At 37.4% G+C, this 24,606-nt stretch overlaps 3 protein-coding genes and 1 pseudogene across 6 annotated transcripts; 1 reads left to right on the top strand and 3 right to left on the bottom strand.

Moving 5' to 3' along the window:
* The first annotated feature begins 1,468 nt into the window (after window positions 1-1,468).
* LOC142540278 (uncharacterized) lies at window positions 1,469-5,026 on the top strand. 3 transcript variants are annotated; one of them, XM_075646308.1, is made up of 8 exons: window positions 1,469-1,526; window positions 1,794-1,912; window positions 2,002-2,079; window positions 3,123-3,171; window positions 3,358-3,454; window positions 3,914-3,966; window positions 4,166-4,228; window positions 4,532-5,026. In XM_075646308.1, exons 2-8 carry the CDS (start codon window positions 1,809-1,811, stop codon window positions 4,784-4,786), a joined length of 699 nt encoding a protein of 232 aa, XP_075502423.1. In that variant the 5' UTR covers window positions 1,469-1,526; window positions 1,794-1,808; the 3' UTR covers window positions 4,787-5,026. The 3 variants fall into 3 exon arrangements, with proteins under 3 accessions (XP_075502423.1, XP_075502422.1, XP_075502424.1); XM_075646307.1 differs by having other exon boundaries at window positions 1,999-2,079; XM_075646309.1 differs by lacking the exon at window positions 1,469-1,526 and having other exon boundaries at window positions 1,799-1,912; window positions 1,995-2,079.
* A 2,826-nt stretch (window positions 5,027-7,852) lies between these two features.
* On the bottom strand, window positions 7,853-9,812 carry LOC142538410 (cellulose synthase-like protein D3; annotated as a pseudogene).
* Window positions 9,813-10,916: 1,104 nt separating this feature from the next.
* Window positions 10,917-14,247, bottom strand: LOC142540277 (TOM1-like protein 1). 2 transcript variants are annotated; one of them, XM_075646305.1, is made up of 4 exons: window positions 14,155-14,247; window positions 13,153-13,695; window positions 12,429-12,671; window positions 10,917-11,533 (listed from the first exon to the last, which is right to left on the bottom strand). In XM_075646305.1, the coding sequence occupies exons 2-4, from the start codon at window positions 13,669-13,671 to the stop codon at window positions 11,099-11,101; spliced, it is 1,197 nt and encodes a 398-aa protein (XP_075502420.1). In that variant the 5' UTR covers window positions 13,672-13,695; window positions 14,155-14,247; the 3' UTR covers window positions 10,917-11,098. The 2 variants fall into 2 exon arrangements, with proteins under 2 accessions (XP_075502420.1, XP_075502421.1); XM_075646306.1 differs by having other exon boundaries at window positions 14,138-14,237.
* Window positions 14,248-20,439: 6,192 nt separating this feature from the next.
* LOC142540276 (uncharacterized) lies at window positions 20,440-24,092 on the bottom strand. Its single transcript, XM_075646304.1, has 7 exons — window positions 23,879-24,092; window positions 23,693-23,797; window positions 23,394-23,508; window positions 22,304-22,419; window positions 21,462-21,650; window positions 20,786-20,928; window positions 20,440-20,702 (listed from the first exon to the last, which is right to left on the bottom strand). Exons 1-7 carry the CDS (start codon window positions 24,004-24,006, stop codon window positions 20,518-20,520), a joined length of 981 nt encoding a protein of 326 aa, XP_075502419.1. The 5' UTR covers window positions 24,007-24,092; the 3' UTR covers window positions 20,440-20,517.
* Window positions 24,093-24,606: the final 514 nt, after the last annotated feature.

Here is a 24,606-nt window from a genome sequence, read left to right as displayed (position 1 = left end):
TCGACCAAGAAGAAATTGGTGTTGGTCGACCAAGAAGAAAATTTCTTCTTGGTAGACCAAATAGTGGTCTTCTTCTTGGTAGACCAAAGGACCAAAATGTTGGTCCACCAAGAATAAATTTCTTCTTAGTCGACCAACAAAATTTTGGGTCGATCAATAAAATATTGGGTCGACCCAAAAGATTAGAATTTTGGGTATACTCAAAAGGCTGGAACTTTGGGTCGACCCAAGTTGGTACATAAATGCTACTTTGGCGATCCCACGTTAAATATGTGTTTCATATGTTAAATCATGTAATATTATGTAAAAGAAATTGTTATTCATATGTTAAAATATGCAATATAGTTGTGAAATTATGATCCATATGTTAAAACATGTAATTGTGATTTTTATGTTAAAACATGTAATTCAATTGAAATTGTGATAACATATAATTGTGATTTTTATGTTAAAACATGTAATTCAATTGAAATTGTGATTCATATGTTAAAATAGTAACATAGTTGTGAAATTAATTCAATTGAAATTGTGATTCATATGTTAAAATAGTAACATAGTTGTGAAATTGAGATTTATATGTCAAAACATGTAACATAATAAGTTAAAACATATTACATTATAGAACATACTATACTTGTGATTATGTAATTGTGATTTATATATTCAAACATGTAACATACTTGTGAAATTGTGATTCATATGTTAAAACATGCAACAAAGTTATGAAATTGTGATTCATATGTTAAAACATATAACATAATTGTGAAATTTGTGAAATTGTAATTCATATGTTAAAACATGGAACATAGTTGTGAAATTGTGATTCATATGTTAAAACATATAACATAATTGTGAAATTTGTGAAATTATGATTCATATGTTATAACATGTAACATAGTTGTGAAATTCTGATTCATATGTTAAAACACTGATTCATATGTTAAAACATGTAACATAGTAGTGAAATTGTGATTCATATGGTAAAACATATAACATAATTGTGAAATTGTGGCTCATATGTCAAAACATATGTAACATACTTGTGAAATTATGACTCATATGTCATAATATGTAACATTATAGAACATGATTGTGAATTATGTGATTCATATGTTAAAAACATGCAACATTGGTCAAAATTGTGTAATTATCCGTCAAAATTAAGTAATTATCGGTCATATTTTTCTTTTAATTATGGATTCATGTGTTAGAAAAAAGGTCGACCCAAAAGCAACCTTGATCAACCCAAAATTAACATGGGTCGACCCAGAGATCAACATGGTCGACCCAATATCAACATGGATCAACAAGGTCGACCCAGAAATCACCAGGGTCGACCCAAACACTGACCAACAACAAAACTCCACCATAAATACTTAAATCGAAATAAAAAAGATCAATACAATGTCCAATAATTAAAAGATCAATACAATGTCGAATGATTATCAAACGTAATACAATGTCCAATAAAGAAGATGACGTACGAAAGAGAGAGAGAATTCTATCAGATCCAAGAGGAGTGAAATGTCGTTCTCTTTTTTTTTCCCTCTTTTTACATCACTCCCTCGAGTGACTAATTTCCTACCGATGCCTACTGAAATTTACACTTTATTTATTTATGCCAAATGAATTACATAATCTGTCAATTTTTTTTGGAAATCTCCTTGTGCGTTTAATTCCCTACTTCTCTGTGTCATGTGCTGCACATCATTAGACAATTCGAACAAGTTGTTTTCTTGATTTTCTTGTTGTCGTTTGATGACTTATTATAACCAAATGAATGCATTGTGCAGATAGAGGTGTTGTAAATGGAGGTGGCAGCAAATGAGAACCCAGAGAACTTGGCTGTTTCAGCCAATCATGATGCAGAACAGCAATACAACCATTCTGTCTCCGACTTGTCGAATCACGTGTAAAAGTTTCAGTTTCCCTATCGAAGTTATGCTTTTTTTAAGTATTTATCTGTTCTAGTATTTAATTCTTTGTGATGTGAGGTAGCAGAGGCATAGAATCCCATCAATTTTCGGTGGAAGAAGTAATATGTACATTAGAAACAAGTGCATCCACTGGGAGGTTTTGGTATGCTTTTCTGTTCTCTAAGTATCCCTTCCTATTTGCATTTCATGTCTTAAACTCTTAATCTATTTGTTTGCGGTTTTGTAATATTAATAAATCTTAATATAGATAGGGGATCCTACACTTATTTTCGATTTTATTACTGCTGAAAAACGCCATGAAATATTTTCTCTATTAATCTTCACCTCTGGGTGGTTGTAGGACTCATATTGAGGAGTAAGGTGTATCATGATTATATTCGTAAGTTTTTACTTGACGAGCTGTTTTAAATATCCATGCTAAATAGTAGTAATAGTAGTAGTAGTGTTCTATCCTATGATGCAAGGATACTCCAAAAAATGATTATAAATCATATTGGATACTTCTCAGATACAGATATGAACGCAGATACATGGAACCGGTATTACTGGTATAGGAGTACCTGAAAATTAAATTAAAAAACAAAAACAGGGATACTATATTCGACAGGGTCAACAAGTATATCATGACCTCATTGAATGTGGCAAGGGTGTTTTGTTATTTTTTAGGATACTGCATGGACTTTTTCGCATTTAAAACAATTTTGGATTTTTGGTGAATAATTAAAACTAGAAAAATAATAATTATAATTTAGAAGTATTGAGGAATCTTTATAAATATGGTGTGTATTAAATTTTCTATAATTATTAGAATGTTTTTGTGGTATATTCAAATTATCATGTGCTGTTGTCACAAATTTTTATTGATTATTAGTCATTGGTGCATATATTCATTATTATCTAGCATTCGAGTATTTCCAGTGGGATCAATTATTAAAGAATTATAGCATCAATTTTAATAAGTCCTTTGTGACTATAGAACTCTAAAATCAAGTGAATATTTAATAAAAAGTATATTGATAAACAACTATGAACCCTGAGCATTTCTATAATTGCTGGCTATAAAACAACCAGGAGTCTGATCTAACTCGTAAGTTATGTACATGTTAGTTGTATTGCTTTATAGGAATTTGTTCCAAATATTTGAATTTATTATGGATTGATTGTCAATCTATTGTTTCATCTCAGGCAAGATTGGAAAAAGTTAAAGAATATTCTATCTTACTATCTTAAACAGGTATTGGGAAATATAACAAGTTGTCAACAGTGTACTACTACAATGTTGTGTTTAATTTGTTATATCTGACCTTCAATATGCACAACTGGGGTCAAATACAGATTTTGTTCTTGCTGCTGGTTTAATAAGATTTATCTGTGAGCAAAATGTCCATGTTAAATATTGACAGTTCTTTTTTTTTTTAAGATCCTTTCAGAATATCCAGAGGCAAAGATGACTATGGACCAACAGTTTACCTCATTAGGAGAAACCTTCCAGGTGTTGGTGAAAAGGTTGGACGATGGTACTTCCCAGTGGCACACCTTATATTATATAATATTTATTGTGGTATGATGACGGGTCTGAGTACTCTATTAAGTGACAACACTTGGTGTATATCCATTCTAAGCAACTGTGTTTGCACTTTTATTCTCTACTATCTATTTGGGCTCATTAATTTTTTCTCTATCTTCACTCAAAGTGTGAACGGCCAAATTCTCTTGTTATTTATTGTTGCATGATGTTGAAGCAAGCGGTGTATGTATATTTATGGGTGAGGAAAAAATCCAGGGCTACTACTCTCACATGAGCCAAGATTCAAGATGGGCAACATGAGACATCCTTAATTTTCTAATTGGATCTGAAAAGTTGTTTTCCGAGTCGATGCTAGCTAAACGGTTTGAAGAATAGATCTTTCTTGAGTTGATTTAGGATACTAAAATCGGTGAAGAATTTACCTATTGTTTCATTCTGTGTTGTGCAGCTATTCGAAGCTTTGATGAAGGTCCTCCTTTTACTTTGCAAAGGCTTTGTGAGGTGAGCTTGTCAATGACTTCATTACCAGTTTTTTTTGTTTTTTTTCTGGAAGCTTCTGTTATTTTCCTTATCATAGCATTTTTCTGGCCCTGGATCATGGTCTCATTGTTTTACCTTCTTTCAATTGTTAGCTCGTTTGTATGGCTTTATATTTTGTACTCTATGCATCTGAAACATATTTGTAATCCTGATTAAGCAGATCCTATTGTCTGCAAGAAGTATATATCCCAGGCTCACGAAGCTCACATTGGCTTTAGAAAAGGTATTTCATTAACTTTTTTTATCACCATGGCACCAACCACCAATAAAAATGAAAAATACCAATTGAATTTGAAAAAGTGATGTGAATCTCTTGTGGGGTTAAACGTTCTACTGAAGCATCTCTTCTATTGTTTAAATGCTCTGAGACTTGATGCATGTTAATTCATCTTTATGCAAAAAAGCCAGATCAGTTGGTGTTTGATGTTCATGGAACTCGTGGCCAAATTTGGTTCACTCCTGACAGACCTCACCATGATGCTAGGATTATTAAAAATTCAGGTTTTCTTGTTTTTTATTTCAACAGAATTTGTTGGTCGCATCTATGTTGACAATCTATGCTGATGGTTGTCCGCCTTCGACCGAACAAATTTCAAATGGAGCTCCAACAGATTCGGCTGAAAATGGAGTAGAACACACTGAAGAAGACAAAGATGAAATAATGACGGAGGTAGAGGAAGCAGAGGTTAATGAAGATATGACAATAGACATGGAAAGCAATGAAGAAGAAACTTTCAAATCATCAGAAGCCGCCAATCCTACTCGAGCCACTGACTTGTAGCATGAAATTAAGGTTTTCAAGGGCCCGTGGCTTTAATTATTCAAAGACTTGAAGCGATATGGATTTATGAAGAGTCATTGTCGGGTGCCTCATTTCCTGGTATATGATGGTTCCTCCCTCAAATGTGAGTTTTTTTCCGAGTATAATTTGATTTCTGATGTATGTTTAAACAAAAGGTATTGATGTTCTGTTGTTACGACGTTTGGTTCACATTTTTCACATAGCTATATTTTTCATGGTGGCAGCTGAATCGGTGTTTGGGATAGAAACACATTTATCTATTTATTTATGGCTCATATAAGTTTTTTGAATCATATAAGTTTTTTGAATCTTACTTCCTCTAATTACATGTTATCTCACATCTACACAAATTTATTTATGCTTTGCAGAAGTTGAATCATACTTTTTTCGATTACATGTTCTTTCTACATCTACACAAATTTATTTATGGCCTATAAAAGTTCTTACAATTAAGAAATTATTATTACCCAAAAGTTTTAAGTAATCGATAAAATTAAAATAATACTTGACTATTTCAGGAAACAGCTGCGAAGTTTTATGTATTACAGGTAACGGTTCAATCGCTTATAGTGTTCAGACCGCTTACCAGCTCAACCGTTCTCAATCGGCTGTTCAACCGTTCTCAACCGGCTGTTCGAAGAATCTAATGTCAAAGCCCTTAAAGAGCCATTTATTGCTCACTTAATGAAAGACATTCTCTGACCGATTTAGAATACTCAAATAGGTTTGCAACGCTACAAGCCAACCATGTTATGCACAAATCTCAAGATTGATCTGCATTTAAGTCACTATCCCAAAAGAGAAGATTACTTATGTCCTACAAATTCTGATGGTAAAATCAGTTGTTATAAAAGGACACCCAGTAGTAACTCTTCAATGAACGAGATTCAAACATGTGCTAGCAAATAGAACATTAAATGTCTTGCTGAAGAACATTTAATGAAGTTGCAGCTCATAGTGATACATCATTCCAAAGTTACAGGTTAACGTTGCTAATTTTTTTTAACCGTTGGAATGACAACTTATATAAGTGAAGCTGGAAATATGCAAGAGGACACGCACGATAACAACGAGAGACATAACCATCAAGCTTTCAAAAGCTTGAATCTTTCAAGTCTTCATATTTTAAGAATCTGAGCGCAATCAAAGATCACATATCTCTATCGCTCACTCAAGCACCCATTCAACAGAAAGATACCCGATCTATCAAGGATCATATTCGTGCTACCGAAAAAAGATTGTTTATTAGCATCAATAACCTTTTGGTTATCTAATTTATACAAGTGTCTGGTGAACCGAGGGTTCTTAATTTCCATAAATGTAAAATGATCACTAATAGTTCCTAAAACAAGCAGTGTGATAAGTCCTTATTAGAATGGGCTATTGCAGAGAGTTTTGTCAAGCCAAATGTTTTGTTATTCTTTGTAACTGAAATTTTTTTGTAAATGTGATTTTATGACAACTTTTACCATCATATAACAACTCGGTGTCATAAAGAGTGTACACTTGGAAAATGTAAAAAAGAACACAATTTTCAACCTTTTTGGGTCAAATAGTATATAATAATCTCAACATATTTTTTAGAATATTATAAGTTTTGGTAATTTAACAAGGTTGTTGATCCAAAGGTACTGAATTCAAAAATGAAAAAACTTGATATTCATAAAAAGTTATCCAAGAAACTCAACTGAATACAGAGCAGACTGATAATATTCTGATATGCAAACTAATTCAAAGACAACTTATGAAGCCTAACTGACAGTTTATATAAGTCGACCAGTCAGATAAAATCCAAACATTTTATGATAAATAAGTGATAAAGGATCAAAAGACCAGTTGAAATAACGGATAAAATTTTCTATACCAACATTCATTGGATTTTAACAGAATGTTAGGTTCATGTGCACTTTCAGAATATATCAAAAATGACGATGACATGACAATAACAATATCTGTATTTGGAAACTAATATATTAATTTGAAAAGATTATCATTGCAGATTAACCTATACATAGATCACTTGAACAAACTCTGAAGGTTAGGCAATTACACTCTATCTCTTTACCTTTTGAATTAACTCATCTTATTTGAAGAAGCTTTCTACGAGACAAACTGAAATAATCAGCACATGCTGATAAGTCATTATTTGATCATATTGAGAATCAAATTTGTGCTTCGAACTCCTTTGTGAAATTTGTATAGTTGAGAGTAAGAAGTCCTACCGCTAAAATTGTTTAGATTGAAATATACTAACCCTATGTTTGGAAGCAAGGATTTGGAGGGATTTGGATTCGTAATCATGGTTTTAACTGTTTGGTTAGTTGGATTTTAAAAATGGAATTGGATTTTAAGGGATTTGACATGATTTGATTGGATTTCATTATATATAAACAAATCTTCTCAAAACTGATCAGATTTGATGTGATTTGGATTTGAATAAACCTAAAAAATATCCATAATAAAATTTTTGACTATTATCCTTTCTACCATATTTATATGTCATGGTTGGATTAATGACAAATTTATTTATTTTTTTTATTTTGCATATTTGATTCTTTATATCTATTTCGTAGAATTAAATTTAAATATTTATATATTGTGTTTGATAATTTTATTTTAATAATTTGTGCTCATTAACAATAGTTAATTAATTATACAAGGGTTCATGTAGTTTATATAACACAAATATATAATTGAGATGATATAAAAATATATATGATAAAATTAATTTTAATTTTTCCGTTTTTCAATAATGTGAATAATATGCTTTTAAATATTGATTTATGTAAAAAATAATTAAGATTATTTTAGTAAAATTTTAAATTTTCAATTTAAAATATTGTTTTTTACATACAAAAATGAATTCTAAATAAAAAATTTAAATTTCAAACCAAACACATGATGAAATTCTAAATCTATGAATTTTCAAATCCAATTCCAAATACAATTTTACTTCCAAATTCAAACCCAAAATTTTAAACATCCAAACACATTCTAAGAGTTTCAGTTATACTGTTAAATCCTACTTAAGTAAGTTATTTCAAATTATTTGTAATTACTAAACTCGATTAGTAGCAAATCCTTAAGAAACTTGTTCTTGTAAGGATCTTTCTTCAAAGTGAAGTATGTTTCTGGATTTCTAGGTTCGATGTTATGCTTTCGACAAAATGGGACCCATATATATATATTTGCAAAACTTGCAGCTTCCGCCATGTCCTCAAAGGCCAAAAGTGCCCTGCCATCATCAGAAACGTAGCATGCTAGTTTTTCAATTGAATAATCAGCTGCCAGTACAGACAAAATGGTGTTGGCAGTGACAAGAGAAGGTTCTTTCTCTGGATCTGCAGTAGAGATAAAGATATCTATGCCTGGAAGATCAGAATTCCCAGTCCGATTTATGGGATTCGGTGTTTAGAATTTTTCCTTCAAGACATTAAGATCAGTAGCTCGATTTATAGGACAGAGCTTCGGTAGTTGGTCAAGGATCCAAGAAAAAACAAACCATATCTCACAAACTACAGACATTCCCCACAGCCAAACAGCATCATTGTTTGGATGGCGGATTCTCCATGTCAGGAAAAACCCAAGAACGACCATTCGAACAACAACCAGAAGCTGAAAGTTCAGATCACCACATGCTCCATGCCTAACTAGAGTAACAAAATTCAGCCTGTCAAGTACTTTAGCTAACGTAAGTATCATGAAAGCTGAGAAAAGTCTTCCCTTTTTGTTTCAAATATATGAAAAATGGGCATTCCAGTAATGAAAACAATGAAACAATAACAATTTATTACAAAGGAGAATATGACGTTGTTCGAATAGGCAAGAAGGTTGAGAGTCATCGGAAAGCATGTGTATGGAAGTGCAAAAACTTATTACCAAACAAGATTATTTTCCTACTTCTGAAGGGAAAATATAGGTCAAGATGACGTACCGCTATGGGCTGATGATGCCGGCCGGAATCTTTAGTTTACGGGTAAGAGGCGTCAAGGCCTCCCTCCTTCGACCAAAAAGCATTTCTATATCCATATCTTCCCTTGGTTTGAAATAACCATCGGTTATGATCAAAATCCACTGTCTGACTCCTCACGAGTGCGGAGTTTCTTGTTTTCACCAACAACAACCTTCTCTCCAATTTAGACACTGGAGGAGAAGTGGTGGTAATGTTCGCGAGTCATCCTTCGCCTCATCCAAATCTGTCGTCTTATACTGCTCCTTACAACCGGGGCAAATTCCCTCTCCCGTTTTGAGGGCATCTATGTAACAATCCCGACATATCTTGAAATCACACTCACATGGGAGAATATCGTTTCCCCCTTTCATTACTCATCACCTTGCCATCACATCCATTAACTGCAGAGAAGAAGAGCCATTTGAGCCAGCCATTTGTAGATGGTTTGATTCAGATTCAATGACTTTATCCATCAAATGAGCCCGTGTAATACTGTTATATCCACCGGTGAATAGTGAACTAGAGACATATTGTTCTTCAAGTTTCTGCGAGGCAGGATTACCGGGCTGGTTGTCAGGTGTTGGTGGCATGTGCACCGTGTAATTAATAAAATCACTGCTGCTAAGTTCACTATCAAGATCGTTCCTTGAGTTGCTAGTATACCGACCAGACGAGGTCCTCCGAGCAAAAGTAACATCTGGAGGCAATGGTGGTTTGCCATTCTGTGAATCGAGCAAGTCAGATGACGTCTATAGATTTTACCTGCTGGCTTTAAATGACTTGGATGCCATGATTTTCAAAAACTGAATCAAGAAATGTACCGTTTAAACTTGAAGATTAACATAAACAGATCAGCAATAAAATTCAATCGCCATAGTTAAGGCGTGCCAACTTATTAAAATTCAGGCCGACATGTTAAATTGCAGGCGCACTGACAATTCAAACTAGATCGGATAATTATTCAATGCCATTGACAAAGTTAAAAACTTTAAATGGACACATTTAAATCATTCAAGATACTCATGATCCAGATACATTATCAAACAGTTTCATCCCACAATCACCTGATCTTTTAAAAAGCTTTCGAAAAGAATCAAGTCATTAACCTCTTACAAAGTAGCCCAAAAACATTTAGATGAATTTGTCGAATAAATTGATCAGTGGACATAACCAATCTTGGTTGCAACAAACGGTAAGTAATTGACAATGATGAATTCATATATACCTGGGATCTGCTTTATATACAAGCAAAACGTAAAGGAGCCGAAGCCGAATTCTACCGCCCCGCCATCTCTCCCCTTCTCTTCTCTTCTCTTCTCTTCTCTTCTCTTCTCTTCGCCTCTCTGTTAAATATCCTGTCTCTCTCTCTCTCTATCCGTCAACAGAATATATACATATATGCTCGTATTCCCAGCATGCAAAACTGTCATACATAATCTGACTGAATATGCGTTTGCAACGTAGTTGACAGGCTGGGAATAAAAAAATCACCGAATGAACTAAGATTTTACACAGAGTAATATTTTCGGACAAGATTTACTCGATATCTGCATCATCTTCTTCTCCTTGTTATGTCACTTGGTAACGATCGAGTCAAAAAACCAAATCATTAGTATTGCTTGTTTTACTAAAATCCCATTTGTATGGGATCACTGAATTTTACCAAAAGTAAAATTCTGGAATCATATTTGGAAAAATCTCCATTGTTTCATTGTTCAACTACATCTCCAAATTAGTATAAACACTCGCCACCTTTTCAATACAAAAGGACAAATACTTGCAAATTCTAAACTTTTTACATGATTCAATTCAAATATTGTAGGAGAATAACCATATCAATATATGAAATTATTATTTCGAAGCAAAATATGAGATTGTTGGATGCAATTGCGAGGAAGGGCCATCACCGCATTCCACATGACAACTTCACACGTCACAAACAAATAAGAAAACACCAAATTATTATACACAAATAATAATAATTATTATTATAATAATGCGATGTACGTCCATTTCACCTCAGGTTCTTGACCTTGATAAACTATATGATAAAACTTTAATCAAATATCATGGCATGAGAACTCCAACAATGAATACTGCCTCCCCGATTCTATGGACAAAGCACCGATTACAGCATAGTTAGAAAACAGCAGGAAATTACTATTCAGCGGATGATGTTCAATCCAATGCAGGTCTTTTTCTATACATAAAAATAATTAGAAAAAAACAACGTAACACCATAATTGAGTTACTTTTTCTTCAGCATATTTAAGTCAAGACATCAAGACAGTCCGGGGGGTAAATATAAGTTATGACTAAGTTACAGACATGACGAGTACTCAAAAGGTAATCAAATCATCTTTCGGCGTCTGCTTTCTCTTTGTATCCTGCGCTGTTTCTGATGTGCCGCCAGATTTCTTACCAAATATCATCTCATCCAGATCATTCATCATTTCATCGTTGTTCCCTCCTCCATGGCTTCCAGCTGACCGTATCCCGGATGATTTTCGGACCAAGGCTTCTTCTTTGCCGCCTCCCACATGGGGTGAATCGTCGGGCTCTACAGCAACAGGTATCATAGCAGGTTCGGGCTCCTGTGGAACCACCAAAGGTTTTTTCATGTCCTCATACTTGGATAGAACTTTTTGAATCTCATCATTCACGTTCAGTGCTTCAAAAAGGAGGGCCTCGTTATCCCCGGCTGACTCTATGATGCTCTGAATAGTGTATTGTGACTCGCGACACTGGCGTAAAAGTGTGATGGTCAAATCATCCTGCAACAAATTTCCAAACGATTTCAAAAGAGGAAATGTGCCAGTTGCTAAGGCAGCACTGGAAAATTAATACTATGTAAAGATATAAAAAAACGACTTCTTGACCAATCCCAACACTTCCCCAAAAGAAAATAAAGAAACGCGAACTTATCTACCTTACAAACCCAACATCCCCTCTGATATTTGACAAATGTTTTTAATAATATTTTACCATGAACTAGACAAATTCCATTGTACTGCTTTACGGCATGAAAAGACAGCAGACATGTCGGATTGCAACTGCAAACCTTCACATTTCACAAACAGGAAAATAGCTTGAAATATAAATAAAATTACTTCCTCGGTCAAACGATGGAAAACAATAACTTTGGTGGCAAGAAATAACGTAAACCTCTTTCTTGGACCTGACTTTGACTTTTTTATTTGGTCGCATTAAATAAACCTCTCTAATTCTCACAAATATAATTCTTAATTATGGTAAAAGAGATTTTAATGAATAGGTCAACAAACGGTACCTTTCATCCATGACAAAAGACGGAACTATGCCTCAAATAACAAGACAAAAATTAAGATAAAATCCTACAAACTTAAGACAGAGTAACCTCATGATTTTGAATCTCAATTCTCATGGCATTCACAATGAATTTTTTTTCTATATGAATAGTAAGGTAACAGAACAAATAAGGGTGAATTTCACCAATTTTTTGCGAGGATTGATAGAGGATGCAGAGAATTTATCAAAGAAACAAGAAGTTCGGACTACATTCTCAAAAATTAGATTTGACAATAGAAAAAGGGCTGTAAAAAATAAGAAAAATAGTAATGAGCTTTAATAAACCCATATGAATAAGAGAACGTCAAATGGCAAATTGGACATCAAAAAACCAAAGCAAACCTGCAGAGCATCTTCTTGTGGTGAAGAGGATAAGACAGTGCCTAGCAACTCTATACTATTCCTAGCTACATCAAAGGCTTCCTTTGTTTGCTCGGCTGAAAAGCTTCGCGCAGGGTTAACATCGCGGTGTTGTGACAGAGCAGCATCTGATTCTGAAGCCGACACGGATCTCGGAGGAGTAAATATAGGAGCCAGGCTCTCATCATCGCGACCAGGAAAACGTAATCCTCTTGATTTCAAACTCTGGAATGGGAAGAAGTGGTCTAATATATCAAAACATAATTTCAAGAGATAAAAATCAGTAACAGTGTCATCTATATCGCCCTAGCGACATTAACAAGTTAGCTCAGAATAGTTTTATAAAGAAAATTGTACATGCACGATAAATGAGAAAATTTCCAGCAACAACAATTCATATTTCATCCCATCCATTGAATGATATAAAAGGAATCAGATCACTTGGTCGAATTATCTTATAATACTTGCACTTGGTCGAATTATCTTATCTTATAATACTTGCACTTGGTCGAATTATCTTATAATACTTGCATGCGTGAATAATTGCACCATGCATCAATTATTCAGAAAATTGTTAAAAGGTTGTGATATTGGACAAAAAGAAAATATAAAATTAATCCATATTTTATCAATATGGTATGGAAAAATTTCACTCATAAAAGAATGGGAGAAAGGAATTTTTCCATCGCTCACTCGATAGGGTTACCTTGTACGTCTCTTCATAAACAGGCAAGTAGCGAAGCTCATTTGAGGATTCCCCCCATGACTCAATCAGTGTAAGGGCCTTGTTCCTGTTATTAACCACAGTTTGAGGGTCATCAATTAACTTCACCATCTCATCCAGAACCCTCTCAGTTGCGACCTCGGAGAAGGCTTTCTCGCAATTCTTTACAATAGTTTCAAGCAACACCAGAGCCAAATACTGAACCATAGAGATTTTTAACATGATTCTTTTCTTTATTCCACGTATCAATTCAATACTGTTAATCCTGTCGTGGTTGATCATGTCGCAAAGTTCAAGATTCGTGGCCCAATCAGGCCCTTCCAAGGTTTCGGCTGTGGCTTCCTCCACAAGCTTGTCTGCCTGGTTTGGGCCTTGGAATAATTCCTTCATCTTGGAACCCACAGAGCTCATTCCAGCACTAAGCTTCAGCCCCAAATCGTTGCCTCCAATCTTCAAGCGCTCGCCAAAGGCGTTGACTTTGTCCATCAAATTGTCGCTCATGTTTTCAGTAAAATAGTAGAAAACCTGTTTCGAAATGATTAAAAAAAATTAGTAGAAAAGCAGAGGCAAAAACCCTAAAAATTCTTGCATTTATAAATACAAGATCTCAAATTAAATTGACAAAGACCCAGAAGCCGTCACACTAGCTCATAATAGTAATAGCAAATGTAAAACTGAAGTCTTTTCGCGAGGTTTGAATACAACCAAAGCTTAAAGCACCACTAGAATTTCTGCCAAAGACACTGATACACAAAATCAAACCCACAAATCCAACCAATAAATAAAAAAAAATCCCCACAAAATCTAGATACCAAACTACAAATCAACGTATATAAAACAAAGTAAAAGAACAGTTGACGGGGAAATTAAGCAGCCGCTAGGAAAGAGATCACGAGATCGAACAAATAAAAAAGGATAAAAATTAAGCAGGAAATCAGAAAAAGGAAAACATGAGTAGTGATCATACGGGATTCGAAATAGTACCAGAGAGTCGAACAAAGAGCTTCGCGTGTTGTTTGAGAACCGAGACGACTCCCTCTCAGCGACCAGACATTCTCCTTATTTTTCTATAATTACAATATATAAAATAATAATAATAAATAAATAAATTTAATATTACAAAATTTATTTTATTAATTAAACAATACCTAATTTTTACATGATATATTTTGACTTTATTAACTAAAAGTATTTACGAATAAAGATAATAATTTATATATTATTTTAATAACATTATTATTAGCTGATTTATTACCAACATGTAACATTTATATAAAATCAATAATAATTATCTAGATTTTTAAAACTATTCGACTAAGTATGTTGATATTTTGTAAAACAATAAATAACCGATGCCATTAATAGTGCATTAGGTGTTTAATTTAGGTTCATGGTCAAACCGACCAATCCTATCCGATTTTAAAAACACTACTGCTAGCATCATTGTGTATGCACTTTATAAGCATGTTTTTCAAAAAATAAATAGAAATAAAAAATCAAATTAAATTTTTATGGTTTTTATAGATTTTTTTTTTTAAATATACTTTTGATATAAATTTTCTTTTATCCCAAAGATAAAATTTTAGAGTAAAAATTGTTTTACAAAAAAACTATTGATATCGATTAACATTTGTCCCAAAGATTTGAGGTAATGTGGTCGAAGTGATTCTGTTTGATAAAAAATTATTCTCTATGGATATTTCAGGGACTCCGCTCCCAGAAATATGAATATGCTATTCCAGTCGAGAAACTCAAAGTCGAAAATTTTTTATATCAAAAACTTGTGTGAAACAGTCTACGAGTCTTATTTTGTGAGACGGATATCTTATTTGGATCATCTATGAAAAATATTACTTTTTATGCTAAAAGTATTATTTTTATTATGAATATCGATAGATTTAACTCGTCTCACAGATAAAGATTCATGAGACCGTCTCACAAGATATCTACTCTTCTTTTATTATATGTCATTCTAAAATTTCTAATCAGTCCTGTAATAATATATCATCATGAAAACAATAGATATGTTCAATTACTAAATCACTATTATGCATATTGATACCCCATGGATGGGCCCATTACCCTTGGCCCATCCCTAGCTCAAAAGGAAGACAAGCCCATCAAGGGCCCATGTATTCTCCTATAAATACCAGGTTTGAGTGTTCAGTTATTGGATTCACTATATTGTTTTCAGCAGCGCCCTTAGCTGCTCCCCCCATATATCCTCAGTCTCTGACTTGAGCGTCGGAGGGGCTACGCCAGGATACTCTCCTGGCCCCCTCCTAACGGTCTTATTTGTGATTTCAGGCCCAGGGTAATTTTGAAGCCCGTGTCTGGATTAGTGACGCTTGCGTGGATCGGACCCTAAATCTCCCGTGAGCATCACTTGGCGCCGTCTGTGGGAACACTTGAGTTGAGACGTAGAGATGGTAGGCAAGAAAGGAAGTAGAAGAGTTACCTCGGCATCATCGCGTCCTCAGAGGGGACCCGAACAATCTCATGTTGAGACAAGACAAGAACAACCGCATCTTGAGACGAGACATGAACAACCTCGTCAAGAGGCCAGAACTGAGCAGCCCATCCACGAGACGAGGGTCGAGCAAACCCATCCCAATGAGAATGTGGGAAACTTGACCCTGGAACAGCTGGGCCAATTTATCACTCGAACAGTGGATGAGGCCATGAAGAGGAATCAAGAGTCTATGTTTGCAGAAGAGCAGGCCGCTCACCAGGAGCGAGAGGAGAATGTGAAGGGCAGTCAGAGTAGGGTGGAGGAGACGCGACCCCTCCCAAGTGAGGAGAATCCGGAGATGGAGGAGATGTGGAGGGAGATACAGATGTTGAGGCAGCAGTTGGGAAGCAGAGCACCGGCACCCAAGAGAGGAAGTCCCTTTTCACTAGCCATTTTAGAAGAAGAACTTCCTCCAACTTTTCGACAGTCGAATGTGGGAGAGTACGATGGACATACTGACCCCGAGGAACACTTGGGGAGATTTGAGAATGCGGCCATGTTACATCAATATTCAGATGGAGTCAGGTGCAGGGTGTTCTTGGGCACGTTGGTGAGGTCAGCCCAGCAATGGTTTAATACCCTGCAGCCCAACTCCATACAGTCTTTTGACGATTTTGCTACAGCTTTCTTGCACAGATTTGCCAGCAGCAAGAGGCACCAGAAAAATTATTTGACCCTGTTCGTGATGAAACAGCAAGAGAATGAAACTTTGCGAGAATTTGTCCAGCGTTTCAACAGTGCAGCGCTGGAAATACCAGCGGCTACCCCTGACATCATGATAAGTGCCTTCACACAAGGACTGAGGGGAGGGGAGTTTTTCAAGTCGTTGGTCAAGAAGCCTCCGTTGAGCTATGATGATCTGTTGGCTCGAGCTGAGAAATATGTAAACTTGGAAGATGCCCAACGGTACAGAAGGATGGAGAGCCGGCCCGGAGGAAGTAGAGTTGAGGGAGCGGAGAAAGGAGGAAGGAAGAGGGGTGCGAGGGAAAGAGAGGAAGACAGAACTAGTAGTAGAAGACAATTCTCATCCCATGTTCCCCTAGATAGGAGTCGGGACGAGGTGATGGAGGTGAGGGAGCCCGCGGGGAGGTGGGAGAAGTCGCGAAGGGTTGGGTACAGTGCTAGATTATCTTCACGGGATAGACGAGAAGGATCCTCATTAAGGAGTCGACAAAGGTCTCGCTCGCCCCCTAGGCGTGGTCAAGGCCCTCCGTGGATAAATCAGAGGATGGGTGAGCACAGAGGGGAAGGTGGATGTCAAGATGTCCCTCAGGAGCTCGTGGAACCGAGGAGGGGAATGAATGAGGATAACCACCCTACGAGAGGAATGATTCATATGATCTCGGGGGGTGCTACTGATGGAGACTCTGGGCGAGCTCGGAAAGCACATGGGAGAAAATTGGAGAACTTTGAGATATATAGTGGTGCAGACTTACCACAAGACCCCGTCATCAGCTTTGGGCCGGAAGACCTCCGGGGCGTTGTGACTCCACATAACGATGCCTTGGTGGTGACGGCCACCATTGCCAATTATGATGTGGCAAGAATATTTATTGATAATGGAAGCTCCGTGAACGTCTTGTTCAAGAGCACGTTGGATCAAATGAAGATGAGAGGATTTGAGTTTGAGCCGGTATCCACCCCGCTGTATGGGTTTGCAGAACACGTCATCTTGCCTTTGGGTCAGATTGTTCTTCCCCTATCCTTGAGGACTGATCCTCGGCGGGTAACAAAGGTGATAGCCTTCACTGTAGTAGATACCCAGTCAGCGTATAGTGGAATTCTAGGACGACCAGCCCTGAAGGATTTTAGAGCAGTAGCTTCCAGTTATCATCAGAAGCTTAAGTTTCCTGTGGGAAGAGGAGTTGGAGTCCTGTGCGGGGACCAAAAAGTCGCACGTCGTTGTTATGAAAGAATCGTGAAGGAAGAAGAAAAGAGAAGTCACGAGCATTCGCATGGAAGCTTGAGCTCAGTCTTGCAGTTGTAGAGTCATTCGGAGAAGCTTCAAAATGGGTAACTTTGTCCTGTGGAGGTACAAGAGGAGCTGAGAGGAAAGTTGGAGAATGCGCTGGGTAAGGCTCTAAAGAGGCATGGGAACGCTTACCATCTTAGAGAACATCTTTACTTCATTTTTGGTGTATTTCGTTCCTGAATTTGTCTTACGTTATCAGTTGATATTTAATAAAGCCAAGTTCTTATATTAAGTTCGTGGTTGTTCTTGTATTATGAGGATTATATGAATTTTATTTTACCTGCTTAGGCTGCGCCTAGTAGAGGAGAAGAGTGGGGGGGAGAAAAGTTAAATTTTTCCTGCTAAGGCATCGCCTAGCAGAGGAGTAGAGGCTGAGGTGGAGAATATTTATTTTCCTGCTAAGGCATCGCCTAGCAGAGGAGCAGAGTCGGCGATGAGAGGAGCAGAGTGGAAGAGAAGAATTTTTATTTTCCTGCTAAGGTATCTCCTAGCAGAGGAGTTAGAGGGTGGGGGCGTTGAATTTTATTTTCCTGCTAAGGCCCGGCTTAGCAGAGGAGTTAAAGGGTGGAGGTGTTGATTCTATTTTCCTGCTAAGGCCCGGCTTAGCAGAGGAGTTAGGAGATGATGAGGTGAGAGTTTGATTTTTCCTGCTAAGGCCCGGCTTAGCAGAGGAGTTAGATGGTGGAGATGTTGATTTTATTTTCCTGCTAAGGCCCGGCTTAGCAGAGGAGTTAAAGGGTGGAGGTGTTGATTCTATTTTCCTGCTAAGGCCCGGCTTAGCAGAGGAGTTAGGAGATGATGAGGTGAGAGTTTGATTTTTCCTGCTAAGGCCCGGCTTAGCAGAGGAGTTAGAGGGTGGAGGTGTTGACTTTATTTTCCTGCTAAGGCATCGCCTAGCAGAGGAGTTAGAGGATGGAGGTGTTGATTTTATTTTCCTGCTAAGGCCCGGCTTAGCTGGCTTAGCAGAGGAGTTAGAGGATGGAGGTGTTGATTTTATTTTCCTGCTAAGGTATCACCTAGCAGAGGAATTAGATGGAGGAGTTGAATTTTATTTTCCTGCTAGGGCCCGGCCTAGCAGAGGAGTTAGAGGGTGGAGGTGTTGAATTTAAATTTTCCTGCTAAGGTATCACCTAGCAGAGGAGTTAGATGGAGGAGTTGAATTTTATTTTCCTGCTAAGACCCGGCTTAGCAGAGAAGCTAGAGGGTGGGGGTAGTGAATTTTTATTTTCCTGCTAAGGCATCACCTAGCAGAGGAGCAGAGTTTGAGAGGAGAAAAATGTTATTTTCCTGCTAAGGCATCGCCTAGCAGAGGAGAAGAGTGGATGAGGAGAATTAAATTTATTTTTCCTGCTAAGGTGTCACCTAGCAGAGGAGTTAGAGGGTGGAGATGTTGAGTTTTTATTTTCCTGCTAATACATCGCCTAGCAGAGGAGCAAAGTTTGGGAAGAGAAAAATTTATTTGGTTAGTCGATAACAAAAGATGTTTACGGGGAGCAGAGTTTACGGGGAATATATCAAAATTCGCAAGGGAATATATCAAAATTCTCAACGTACTGGACGAGCGCTCGATGCGTTGGGCGAGCGTGAAGAGGCGAGCGAGTGGCTGCGGGCTGAGCGGGTGTGCGAGGCGAGATGGGGGGCGCTGGACGAGCAGGCGCACTTGGGCGAGGGTGGAGCGGCGTGAGGCGTGCTAGGGGCGCCGGGCGAGCGTGGCGCTCTGCGGGGGCGAGCGTGGCGCTCGGAGGGGACGAGCGCTTGGCTGGGTGAGCAGGCGTGCTGGGGGCGCCGGGCGAGAGCTTGGCTGGGCGAGCAGGCATGCTGGGGGCGCCGGGCGAGAGCTTGGCTGGGCGAGCGTGGCGCTCGACGAGGGCGAGTGCTTGGCTAGGCGAGCGTGGGCGCTCGGCTGGGCGAGCTTAGGCGAGGGGGCGAGGTGGCGAGGGCGAAGCTTGGGCGAGGTGCTGGCAGGCGAGGGGGCGAGGGGCGAGCGTGGCGAGGAGCTGGCGCGTGGGCTTGGGCGAGCTCGGCTGGGCAGGGAGACGGCGAGGCAGGCGTGTGGGCCTGGGCGAGGGGCGAGCGTGGCACCCAGCAGGGCGAGCGGGAGGATGGCGAAGCGCGGCGCACGGGGCTGGGCGCTTGGATGCGTGGAGCTGGGCGAGCTTGAATGGGGTTTCGGCGAGGGTAGCGAGGCGAGGACTCGGGCATGGGGGGGGAGAGCTGGTGAACGAATTGAAGAGAAAACTATAACAAGATTGCGATATGATTTAGTTTGTTTCCAAATCTTTGGAGACTGACAAACGACCGGAAGAAAATACACAACTCGTACCCGGTGACCCGAGGACAACACATCTAATCGAACTTTGAACCTACGATTCAGTTCGACTCGGGAGGGGAGACTGGTGATACCCCATGGATGGGCCCATTACCCTTGGCCCATCCCTAGCTCAAAAGGAAGACAAGCCCATCAAGGGCCCATGTATTCTCCTATAAATACCAGGTTTGAGTGTTCAGTTATTGGATTCACTATATTGTTTTCAGCAGCGCCCTTAGCTGCTCCCCCCATATATCCTCAGTCTCTGACTTGAGCGTCGGAGGGGCTACGCCAGGATACTCTCCTGGCCCCCTCCTAACGGTCTTATTTGTGATTTCAGGCACAGGGTAATTTTGAAGCCCGTGTCTGGATTAGTGACGCTTGCGTGGATCGGACCCTAAATCTCCCGTGAGTATCACATATGTTAGGCGAAATTTATGATATGAAGACATAATTTTCATAAGTTGGCAAATATTATATCAACTCTCCCATTTCTTCAAGATAATAGTATTATGCACAGTGTGATTGCAGCTTAAAACTGCCCACTAATTACAGTCAGGCACTGAGTGACATGGAAACAATTGAAGACAACTTGTATTTCCGCACTTTCGTGGAGTTCTGGGGTTGGAATACAACTTCTGTGCTTGAATTAACAGTTAATTCTTTCCACTGAGATGACCAAGAAGGTCCTTCGCTGTGATAATCACGAGGCGCATACAAAAGTTGGAGCGTCGAATGGGCTGCATCAGTTGTAAAGTGATTTGTTAAACCACAAGCTTGCATAATATCACTTTTTGCAACAAAAGTATCATTCATTTCTTACCAAAACCGAACATGCTTATCTTTTGGATAGTAAGTCTACTGACTTTAGATCTCTTGATCTCTCTTAATGCATGAATATCGTCACGTTTTCCTTTGAATTCCACAAACTCACCGAGAACATATTTGTTCCCCTTAAACTCTAGCCTGAATTTCATTGGAGTGACATATAATCAATAATTGCAAAACACATTTATATATAGTGAATTTAACACATTAACAAGTTCAAACAAAATAAGTCACCAAATAAAAATACGTAGACTAGTGTTGGGATTTAGACCAGAACGAACAAGAACCATAGATCATCGACGAAAGAGCTAGAAATATGCAAGCATTCCTCGTGCTTAAATTACTATATATTCCATCTAGATCATTCCTCAGGTGATCTTTAACTTTGAACTCAATAACCTCTGATAAATTAGCTAGCATTTTCTTTCAGGATATTTAGAAGTGAAGGCACATAACTCAACTCAACTCGACGTTTTTTTTAAAATAATTGAATGCAGCTCCATGATCTAAACACAAGAAATCGACTGCTTTGGCACTGAATATATGGTTAGTCACTAGCAATCTCATGGAACCAGCAAATGCTTCTTCCTCGTCTTACATTGTGGTAGATAATTAGGAAGTAAAATCAATCCTATATGGTAATATGTAACACAGATCAAACTATCACAGACCTATCCAAAACCGGAGCAGTGCTGAGAACCGAGTTAAGCTTTTCACTAAACGACCCTTGGTTTTTCTTATTTCCTCCCAGAAATGCACCTTTGAGCCATCCAGAGCTCACTTTTTTTTGCTCGGGTTTGAGTTGTGTCCACTGATCACGAGTAATAATCTCGGGAGGAAAACTGTCTGGATTAATGGAACTGCAAGAAGAGTATCAGGATTTGTAAGCATGGGCAATAAAGGAAAATGACCAATAATAACCAAGGATATGTTTATAGAGTTAAAAGAATAATATGAAACAGTTTCACTTAGACCTATTGCTTTGGCATAGCTAAAAAAATGCAAAGCCTAAAATCATTTTTACTCAGTCTTTCCATGTGTATCATCAGCCCACTAAACACAATGTGCACAAGCATTCCAATGTAATAATACGGCTCAATAACTAGTCACAAACTCAGTTTCTTACAAAATACACTGACTGTGAAACTAAGATCAGCTAGGCATTCTCGATAATTACTGTATTGGATAGAGAGATGTCATGAGTATCAAATAAATTTTTCCGTAAGACTTAAAATGGTGCCCCATATTTATGCACTGACCACTTTGCCTCGACCAACTATTCCGAAAGTTTTATATTAATATATACAGTATTATATGGCTGCAGAGAAATTGGACAATCTTTTTTCCACAGATTTATTGCATGATTATGATTGGAAAACACAAAACATGAATCCGACATCAAACATCCAAAAATAATCCAACTCCAGTTTATGCGAGGGAGGCAGAGGACAACAAAGTGGAAAATTGACTCTTATACTGCAAACATAGCAAAAGGAACAGATAGAATCTTTACCAGAAATTTGGATTTGGGCAAATGACTTTAAAACTTAGATATTCTTCGGGCAGAGCAACTCCCCTTTGTTCAAGATATTCCTCTAAGATGGAAATTAATTGTTTGCTCTCAGCTACCTAAGTTAGAGAAACATATGACATCAATATAAGGTATCAAAGATAAATCATGAAAGAAGAGTAAATGGACATTAAAAGATAGCAGCATATATATATTTTTTAGAGTAAATTATTCATACCAGAACACCATTTAAAATGGTAAGAAGGGAGCTTCCCACAAGAACCAATTATGTTCAATTGTCTAAACACTCATAATTATTTGATTTCATAGCCATCACAACTTCATGTAGATGAAAAATATATTTGAGACATAACACTTTGAGAAAATCACTACAATTACAATTTACATCACAGTATGAGTAAACACACATAATTATTACTATTATAATCTTGATAACATCAAACGTGATTCTAGCATAGCAAAAGTATTCATGTCTTTTAGGTATATAATTACTTTAAAAGAAACTCCTTTAGGATGCAAATTTTTCCACACGTATATGAAGTATCACGGAGAAACACTCTGTTTGCTACTCTGCTTCATCTTAATTGGTAGAACATTCCCTTGATATCCATGACGTCTTTACCAGTTTTAACCCCTAGACAGATTTGTGACTTAAATGGGAAGGACCACATAGAGAAGAGAGGAAACCTGTGATAGCTGTCTGTGTGAGAAAATCTATAATAAGGGCTGGCTTAGATATCTCAGCTGAAGCAAACTTTTTGTGAAAGCATAAATACATTTGATATATAAAATGTATTAACCTTGTGATAGCTGTCGTGTGAGAAAATTCTGCTCAAACTATAGAAAAAAAGTGTTTAAAGCATTGAAAGGCAGGATGCACGGTCGAGGCGTTGATCATCATCAAACAGATAAAATGAATTTTACTTTGTTGATCTAAAAAATGCAAGTTTCGCCATCAAACTCCATTGGGCTAAGAATAGAAGTTTCACTTGGGATTCACCACTAGTAAAGGGTTCTACTGCTAAATGGATTCTACCAATTATTTCTTAACTAGACATGACAAGCGACTTACAGGGTTTGGAATGAGCTCAGTTTTATGGTGTTTGCCAGAAGTGCCAACCAAATTGCCATCCTTATCTACGGAGAAAAATCCCGATACATTCTTCACAGAAATCACCACCGCCTCTCTGCAGATCATTACAAGTAAAGCAACACTTGAACGTGACTGTTAATCAACCCTTTAATGTTCAGCACTTTTAAATATCGAATAAAAACTACAAGCGAAAGCTAAAATAGATTATCTCAACATAAGAATAGAAGAATCAAGAAACTAAAAGGGCCACTTCAAGGATAAAAAAGAAGAAAGATTACTCATCCGTGACAAGAACAAGATCAATATTCTGACGAGAAGCGGAATCAGGGTCTGGAATTTGGAGCCCGACGTAGACTCTACTTCCACGATACAGCTTTTCCAACCTATGGAACTCAGATAATATAATAAATGGTTAGTTTTCACACAATAGAACTGACATAAAGAAAAGGGAGTAAAAGGTGAACCTTTTGGCAACGGAGAAGAGGGCATTGGCGTTGGAAGTTTCGAGATCCATGAGACTATCATCATCATTAAAGAAGGGCTTCACCAAACGGTAAAGAATTAAACCGCATATCAGCGCACCCCAGACCATTCTTGCTTTGCCCTGGCAGCTCTCTTCTTTTTCTTCCCACTTAAGTTTGGTTTGTCGACGGGCAGTCTTGATTCTTAGAGGTCAACGTCACCTTATTTTTTTTTTCAAAAAATATAATGAATAATTAACCTTGATTACGTGTATAAGAAATTTGTTGGGCTCAATTTGAATTATAAACATTAATTTCGAACGTACAACATTAATAATTAATCATCCTTAATTTACACATTGAATAAAATTCTATATAAAAAAATATCATACAATATATATCAACTCAACATTTTTTTAGCAATTTTCTCATCGAGTAATCTAAATATAGATGAGTAATACCAAAGTATACGAAGCTTGTAATTTTTACTGTCTAAGTCACTTTAGCCTCTAATAAAATGGGCCTAGAAAAGAAAGAAATTTGCTTGTTGTATTTAAAAAGAATGTCTATTTTTATTCAATCAATTTCATAAAGTCACCTCATTTTCATCTGATCTGATTTCCCAAAAATGGGATAAGGGTGAGATATCCCCACTAGATTTCACCCAAAATTTTTAATCAAATCTCATAAAATATAATTTAATATTATGAATTTACTCGATCTTTGTTCCA

Source organism: Primulina tabacum, chromosome 3, assembly GCF_025594145.1.
Source record: "Primulina tabacum isolate GXHZ01 chromosome 3, ASM2559414v2, whole genome shotgun sequence".
Lineage (NCBI taxonomy): Eukaryota > Viridiplantae > Streptophyta > Magnoliopsida > Lamiales > Gesneriaceae > Primulina > Primulina tabacum.
The sequence above is the reverse complement of the archived record's forward strand: the minus strand, read 5'-3'. Positions and strand labels throughout refer to the sequence as shown.

Coding starts and splice junctions, on each gene's coding strand:
- LOC142540278 (XM_075646307.1), top strand. CDS start 1,809: ATGGAGGTGGCAGCAAATGAGAACCCAGAGAACTTGGCTGTTTCAGCC. Junction 2,080..3,122: donor GCATCCACTGGGAGGTTTTG/GTATGCTTTTCT, acceptor GTTTCATCTCAG/GCAAGATTGGAAAAAGTTAA. Junction 3,455..3,913: donor GGTGAAAAGGTTGGACGATG/GTACTTCCCAGT, acceptor TGTGTTGTGCAG/CTATTCGAAGCTTTGATGAA.
- LOC142540277 (XM_075646305.1), bottom strand. CDS start 13,671: ATGAGCGACAATTTGATGGACAAAGTCAACGCCTTTGGCGAGCGCTTG. Junction 12,672..13,152: donor TTTATGAAGAGACGTACAAG/GTAACCCTATCG, acceptor TTCCCATTCCAG/AGTTTGAAATCAAGAGGATT. Junction 11,534..12,428: donor CACAAGAAGATGCTCTGCAG/GTTTGCTTTGGT, acceptor AATTTGTTGCAG/GATGATTTGACCATCACACT.
- LOC142540276 (XM_075646304.1), bottom strand. CDS start 24,006: ATGGTCTGGGGTGCGCTGATATGCGGTTTAATTCTTTACCGTTTGGTG. Junction 23,509..23,692: donor CTTGTTCTTGTCACGGATGA/GTAATCTTTCTT, acceptor AATGATCTGCAG/AGAGGCGGTGGTGATTTCTG. Junction 20,929..21,461: donor ACTGCTCCGGTTTTGGATAG/GTCTGTGATAGT, acceptor AATGAAATTCAG/GCTAGAGTTTAAGGGGAACA.